The 7,756-nt window shown below is 44.6% G+C and overlaps 1 protein-coding gene across 1 annotated transcript; it reads right to left on the reverse strand.

The window, feature by feature from the left end:
• Positions 1–2,345: 2,345 nt before the first annotated feature.
• On the reverse strand, positions 2,346–7,741 carry BNIP1 (BCL2 interacting protein 1). The gene is made up of 6 exons (XM_026122730.2): positions 7,556–7,741; positions 7,372–7,464; positions 7,011–7,102; positions 6,406–6,507; positions 5,551–5,669; positions 2,346–3,381 (listed from the first exon to the last, which is right to left on the reverse strand). Exons 1-6 carry the CDS (start codon positions 7,643–7,645, stop codon positions 3,185–3,187), a joined length of 693 nt encoding a protein of 230 aa, XP_025978515.1. The 5' UTR covers positions 7,646–7,741; the 3' UTR covers positions 2,346–3,184.
• Between the last annotated feature and the right edge of the window lie 15 nt (positions 7,742–7,756).

Genomic DNA, 7,756 nt, shown 5'->3' on the forward strand with positions numbered 1-7,756 from the left:
TGTGGTGCCAGTTTCTACCTTCCACATCACAAAACTCAGGGGTACAACAAGAGGCTGAGATACACTGTCCTGTGCAGTTCAAACCCCACCTTCACCCTCAGAGGTGGTCACCAGAGCGACCGGGCTGCCCAGACAGTGGCACCCTCCCAGAAGGCAGAAAATGCAAATAAACACTGCCAGTATCACACATGAAAAGACAGGTACGACGCCCTCCCTGCAGTACTGATCCCACTCGGATACAGGAAAGATTAGATGCAGACATCTACCTTTGAGACAGGAGCTAGATCTGCAGGCAGTTGACACCAGCCCACAAGGCCATCTGAGCCCAGCTACCTCCTCCACCTTCCCCAGGTGCAGCCACATGCCCAGCCAAGGCCCCACCAAATCACCTGTCTTACCCCCAAGAAGAAATAACCTCTCACCAGGTGGTCTCATCACCTCCACTGGTTGTGTTCAGGTCTGCAGGCTGTAGGGGTCTGGGGGAATTCACATCACTTGTGGAAGGGAGCAGCTCTCAGACCAAGTGCTGTAAAAGGACCTGCTGGGGCCTGGGGAAGGTTCCTGCTCTTCCTCTCTCCCAAAAGGTCCAGTTGTTCTCAGCCTTTTTTCACTTATTTCCCTTGCCTCTTAGGACTGTAAATTTAAAGTCAGTTTATGCAGAGAAGGTAGTGGTGTTTACAAAGGACTTTTTTTTTTTTAAATGAAATCCTGATGTGACAGAAAATGAACATTGTAGGGAAGATCCTTGACAGTTTTTTTTTGTTCTTGGAGTTTCCAGCCAGTCCAGGTCTGAAAGCTAAAATTTCAGTAACAAGATGAGAGCAGAGCAAAAAACAAGACATTCAGCAAAAGATCTTTTTTTCCCTAAATTGCTACATTACAATCCCCATTCAAAAAGACCATTCCTTTAAAATAAAATTCACTGAAATACACACCATTGTGAGAAGGCTTCTTCTGTTTTAGGGTCCATCTATATTCTGAATGGAGCACATAGCAAAGATAAAGCAAGTGAAACTTCCTGCAGGCAGTTGTACTGCATCACTGCTACAGCATAGCTGTATCATCTGCTTAGCGTTCCAGCATCCCAGAGATTAGCGGAGACCTATTTTTATATCACATCCACATGAGGGAGGAAATATTGAACCAGCTAGTATTTTGACCACAGGCAGGTTCTGCATTTCAAAAAGACAAGCCTGTTTTCCTCAAAGATAGCTGAATAAGCAAAACAAGGCTGCTACAGCTGGCCTAGAAACAGTAGTCTGCAAAAGGAAATGTTATTGATACATCCCTCTCCTTCATCAGCAGTCTGCCCATCAGAAACACGCTCTTGAAGTGAGTATCTTGGAGTGAGACTTCTGTTAATTTTTAGAAAGTACAAACATGTCAACTTTCTGTAACAGCTTTTCTTAAAGAGAGTAATTCCCCTTTTATTCAACAACGTAGCAGGCACATTCTCAGTTTATTTCAGTCTCTGTGTAATGCTACATCTCAGGGGAGTCAAGGAGGAAGGCTGCACTCAAATGCCGTGAATAAACGTAACAGAAAAAGCCCCATCCATTCGCTCTCATCTGGGTATTACAGGACTTCCAGAGCAAGAGAAAGCTAGTGACACGTATGCACTACTGCCCTCTGCGGGACTCAGCAGCCACGCTGGGAGCTTTCCTGGTCCCTTCATGCTACGCCAGAAGGAACGGCACAGACACCTCAACTCTTCAGGCAAAGGCCTCGATTTTTGGAGCTAGATTAAAGATTCCAAATTTATTGTTTAGGTACACAGTAACCGAATCACCCCTCAACTGTCCCACGCACTGGTTTGGATTATTACTGTCTGCTACTATTTAATTCATTTAACCAAGCTTCTGCTTGTAGCAGCAGCTGGCAAAATGCTAAATTGTGCCCACTGACAAGATCTGGTAAATGAGTATTACGAGGACAAGATAATCCCCTGGAGGTAGCGTCATCTCTTCTCTCCAAACATGCTAGTGGGAACCTAAACAACACAGAAAATATAGCCTCAAATTCCACGTAAATTTAAATACTGTCGTTTACCTGGTGACGTTTCTTTGGATCTGTGTAGGAATGCCTTTAAAAAAATTACTTCTCATTACTAATTGAGAATATTTTTAACCATCCTGTGAGAATGTCATAAACAGAATGCCAACTTCACCAGTCAACTCCGAAGAAGCAATGAAACAATATTCCTAGGAGAAGGCAACATCAGTTTTAAGAACACTGCAGTCCATTTTTAGTACTTGCAAGGTGCTACCTGAGTGTGGCATGTTATTATTTAGGCTATTAAAGCAAACAGGCACTCATTACTAGAACACAAAAGGTAGGCAAAGCAATCATTGCAAAAGATTTTACTAACTGCAGAAAGGCCAACTGTATAAATACAAAAAGATTTCAAATGTGCAACTTGTATTTTGCAAATATGAAGTGCTAAGTGGAATTTTATAAAAAAGCACCAAAAAAGACTAACAGTTTTAACAGACTGAAAGTGTAATTTTCATAAATATATTGTATGAATTAATAGTAACAAATGAGGTTTCCATTTTTCCTTTGGTCAGAGCCTTCCAAGGCCAGGCCTGAACGGAGCCAGACTACATGTGTGCTACAATCTTAGAAAAACCATTCCAGAAGCACCCACTGTTACAAGGGTTAAACAGAACTTACAGAAGTTATCCAGGCTCTCTCAGCCCACTGTAATTTTTTTTAAACAAAACTCAGTTTATGTGGATACAATAAATAGTTTATTAGTGGAATGTACATGAGTTTCTCTCCCATCCTTCTTCTGGTTCTCAGCACCTTACAGTTACATACAGATGTTAATGCAACTTCTAGTCCAAGCCAAGGGCAAAAGTTCACTTCATGGCAAAATGGAAGAAAGGCAGAAAGTTAAGATTGGCACCTCTGAGTGCCTAGTTCATGAGGTGTTTGTCCGGTTCCCCAAATCTGCAGCAGATGGGTGTTTCTTCTTTCCATACCTCGATCTAACTGCTCCTCCCTGACCTGTGCTCATTTAAGTTCTTCTTAGGCAGATCCCATACTCCATTTAGACAGTATAAAGTCATGCCTGCTCTAATACTCTTTCAGCTATTGCCATATCCCTTTCACAGTAAGCCTTACCATTACTGCACCATCTCTTCCTGATATTTCATAGTAGTTCAGTAAGAGCTTTGGAATTTTACAAAAATGGGAAGAGTCTTTTCTTCAAAATATAGAGCACAGTGGCCAGGAATAAGGCAAGGGCGAGAAAGATGAGAAGCTTGTCTGTCAGTTCCCTGCGGTTGTACTTTGTTATTAGCTTTCTTCCCAACTGAATTGTCCCAGACATAGACTTAAATTCTTCATTTGCTTCCAGGATGGTTCGTGAAGAATTGGCTGAAATGAGGAAAAAAAAATTTCAGCTGGCTGCACTTCAGAAATACCTGACAAATGAAATAAGCACACAATATTTGTCAATGCAGATAGTGCCAGTGAGATCCCTGCGAGTCAGACCGACTTATGGGTAAGACAAATGCACACTGTGTTCTTGCAGAATCTTTCACCACTCAGTAGTCCTGATGTGCCAAGAAAAAAAGCAAAGCAAAATAAAAGTACTGCATGGATTAAAGTTCCCATGTTCTGTTACCAAATCTTTAATTTTTTAGGTTACTTGATCAAATCTAGTTCACATCTTTTATGAAGTCGGTGGTACTTGAGAGCTCTTTAGAAGCTGAGTGAAATAAGAACAGAGCGAGAACCACTAATTTAAGGGAAAGAAACCACCTTCACAATCAGCATCGGTTTTAGCAGCAGCAAGGCAGGTCAGCATCTGAATATATTCATTCCACAACTGGAACTCTCGTCCCAAGCCAGAGCTGTAAATTAGTGTGTTTTGGGGGCTCTACAGAGAGTGAAAAGGCAGCAAGAACAGTACGAGCCCCTTAATTGTTTGGTTCAAGCCATTTAAATATTTTTTTTTACTGTTAACATTTTGACAAGTACAACTTACAGTTCTTTTGATTTTTCCAAGTCAACAAGATGAAATCAACTAGCGGAAAAACATATTAACTGGTGTCAACTAAAGAGAGAATTTGAGAATATGCCAAAACAGCGCCATGGAGTATGGATCCCTGCCAATTTCATTTTCTTAAAATAAAACAAAACAAAACAAACACCCATTTCCCCCCCCGCCCAACAAAACAAAAATTCCCAGCTTTCCTGCTTTCAAATTACCAAATGACAAAAAGCAAAACCCCAGGAATCCCTTCTGTCTTGCATTACAGAATGCATATCCTGAACTGAAATGAATGCAGGCGTATCACTCTACTGGACTGAACGACTAACGAAAGGTCAAACTCCAAGTATGTTGTCTTGTTCACAGAGACAAGTATAGTAGAAATACTTATGCAAAGTTTTTGCAAACCATGACATCCCATTTTAAAGATTTTGATTTTGAATATTTAAATATTTCCAAAAATAGAAAACCCATTTTTTCCCGTTGTTAATGATAAAGCAGAGCTTCCCTGCTTCACAGCTGCATATATTCACTGCATCCTGAGAAAGGAGTTGCTCTAAAAAAGGACAACTCTAACTACTGACTTAGAATCCACAGCTGGGTTTCGTAAATGACTTTTGATAGTTCTTTCCTTGATAAACTCCAAGTGCTGTTCAGCCAGAAACAGGGTGACAAAGTGACTGCCAAACTGTCTTTTTTAATGGGAGAAGAAACATGCTACTTTTGCATGAACAAACTGTGCCCAGCTGCCATCCTCAGATGGGGGTGGGGGGCTAGAAAACAAGGGGAGGAAGCTGCGTTATTTATCCTAGTCTTGAAACTATTTTCTCTTCTGCCCAAAAACACAGCTAGTAAGAGGCCCAAGCAACGCAGATCTAACTTCTAAATGGTTCATGAATCACCCATTCTGACAGGCCACTTGATTTATGATATTGTCTTAGGAGTCTAAGCCAAAGAACAGGGCAAAATCTTGGTTTCACAGTCTTCGATGCACTGCTGACAGAGCAAGCGACCCTAGGTTCAAGTCACTTGATCTCCCCATCTCTTAGTCATCCCAGCTGGAGACTGGGTAAAAACAGTCTTCCGTCCATACTAAGTTTCCTCTATGTGCAAACTTGTACCTATGCTTTTATTGTCTTTTCTATTGCCACAGGCCTGCCAGGACAAGAGCACAGAGTAACAGCAAACACACTCCTCACATTGCATGAAGTCACATTGCTTTTACACTTTTCTGTGAAACTAAAACAAGAGCTCTTCTTCCTGCCCCCTCTTGTTTACTTCAGAGCTGAGAAGACACATCATGAAACAGAAAGACAGTCCAGCAAACAGTTCCAGGCAATGTGCCATTAATACTTTCTGCTTCTATCCAAGTGTTAGAGGAGTTCTGCTGGACAGTCCTTTAATTATCATCCTAGTAAGCTCAGGATTAACAACACAGCTTTCCACTGTGCTCCACACCTTGACAGTTTGCCTCTCCCCACCTTAACAGAACTAGTGAAAGACACTTCAATCATTCAATCCATAACCAAACACCCAAATTACGCCTGTACCTAGGGTTTGCACAGTCTCCTCACTCCGCTGGACTTGCTGGGACATCATCCTGCTAATGCCCATCAGACTCTCCGTGATGTTACTTGCACTCTCTGCCAGACTCTCCTTTGTAGTCTTTCTGAAAAAGGAAGGGAAAAATAGAGGAGGAAGGAATAAAATTATGTCTCTGGGTACTGCAGAAAAGTGCTGCTGACAGGGAGCTAAGAATAGAGCTTGGCACCACACGTTTCTGCCAACATACAAAAGATAGAAACAAGTTTTATTACTGCACGAGAAACTAAGATTAAGGTGTGGATTCATTATCGTCACTAAACGCTAAGAATCACAAAAGGTTAAAGTCATGAGCCAAAACAACTGTTACGCAGTGGCTCACGGTCTCATGGAGGCTGGTATTTCACTGGTTATTAATCCTTGACCATACAGCTTCATATGTGGCACAAAAGCGTTGATACCGCTTTGTTATATTGGATTTCTGCTGCTTCACAATAAGCCAACTTTTCGATACACAAGTTATATAAACTTAATCCAGTTCTGCATGCAAAAACAGACTGAAAAATGATCTGTTACTTGTTTATGAATCTGATGGGATTTAATGTAAAAAGCTGTCAGAACTACTACGAAGGCTTTCTTATCCCCTTTTCTAAGTAGATAGGCCGACACCAAAAAACCCTACAATTATTACAATCCTTAACAGTTTAAAATCTACACAAAAGCTAAATGCACTCATAAAAGAAAATCTGTCCAAATACAATCAGATAACTTAAAAACATTACATCTTCCCCTTTTAAAACCAGGGAATACCACATCTACTGTTCAGATCTGTTATAAAGTCATAAGGGGGAACAGTTTAGTACCTTTGTCTTAAGGTGTCTCTTCCCTGCAGCAGCTGATCTTTCTCGGAGTTGTCAATAGCAATTTTGCAGGCTAGATTTGCCTTTCTCCAAGCTGCCTGATTGCTGAAATCACAAAAGCGCGACGTTGTACATAACACGATTGTAACACTTGCCTAACTAAAACAAGGTTTTTTCACAAAGAAACTGCCATAACTGAGCACCCTATGGACATACATGAACTATCTCTACATCACACCACAGAATAACCATGCGCCGTTCCCTCCAGTCACCACTTCTCCTGAGTGTATCTTTTAGGGAGCAGGGGGTGAAAGATGTTGTACTAGCTGTCAAAAATGGGGCTCTCAAGCCCCCGCCTCACGCATTCAACCTTGTGCGCTGCTCCAAGGGGATCCAACTCAACAGACCATGACTAGCGTCACGGACAGGAGAGAAGGAACGAGGAGGACAAAGTCCTACCCCTCCGTCACCGAGCTGGGCAAAACAGCTTGGCGTCAGTGACCACGTTTGCAAAATAGGACCTGAAAGATGCTGCACACGTCAGGTACCTCTAAACTCACCTCACCGCTGAGAGGGGAGCTGCAAGGAGCATCTGCTGCCCAACCTACCTGAGCATTTGCTTTTTATGGTTTTCCACTTCTTGGAGCCAGGCTTGTTTCTCCGATTCTTTATCTTGCTCCTTTGCCATCTGTTCAAGCTCCTTTGATGGAAAGCAGAAACACGGAAATCTCACCAACCGCTGTCACCATCTGCGAGCTCTCCCCCCCCACCCCCGCTGAGGGAAGGCGCTACCACCAAAATTCATCCAGTAAATCAGCGCCGCAGCCCCACCGCGCACACGGGGCTCCCTAAACCCCTGCGGCTCTTCCTGGGGGGGCCGCAAACGCCCCCCGAGCAGCCCGCGGCGCCTCGGAGGTGGCTGAGAGGCCGCGGGGGGCCGGGAGGGCCGGGGGGACCGGGGGGCCTCACCTGGAGGCGGCCGCGGAGCTGCTGGAACTTCTCCTTCACGGCGGCGTTGAGCTCCGTGAGGGCGCTCAGCGGCCCCGGGCAGTCCCGGATGTCCTGGAAGGCAACGGCGCGGTCAGCGGGGCCCGGCCCAGAGCGGAGGGCAGGGGAGGGGAGCGGGGGCTGCCCGTCGGGCGGGCGGCGCTACCTGCACGGCCGCCTTGATCTCCAGGTCGAACCAGACGATCTCCTGGTTGCAGACCCGCAGCGGCACCAAGGCCGCCGCCGCCGCCGCCATCTTCAGAGGAGAGGCCGCACCGCCGCCGCCGCTGGGGCGCCGCCTGCCGGGGCGGCGGGGAGCGGGCGCGATGGCGGCACCGAGTCACTCCGCGCGGCCCGGGCGGGAGGC

The sequence above is a fragment of the Dromaius novaehollandiae genome, chromosome 15 (assembly GCF_036370855.1).
Source record: "Dromaius novaehollandiae isolate bDroNov1 chromosome 15, bDroNov1.hap1, whole genome shotgun sequence".
Classification (NCBI taxonomy): Eukaryota; Metazoa; Chordata; class Aves; order Casuariiformes; family Dromaiidae; genus Dromaius; species Dromaius novaehollandiae.

Excerpts from the sequence above, each read along its gene's own strand:
- BNIP1 (XM_026122730.2), bottom strand. The coding sequence starts at position 7,645 with ATGGCGGCGGCGGCGGCGGCCTTGGTGCCGCTGCGGGTCTGCAACCAG. Across the intron at positions 7,103-7,371 it reads AGCTCCGCGGCCGCCTCCAG|GAGCTTGAACAGATGGCAAA; the intron begins GTGAGGCCCCCC and ends TTTCCATCAAAG. Across the intron at positions 5,670-6,405 it reads AGAGACACCTTAAGACAAAG|AAAGACTACAAAGGAGAGTC; the intron begins GTACTAAACTGT and ends TTCCTTTTTCAG.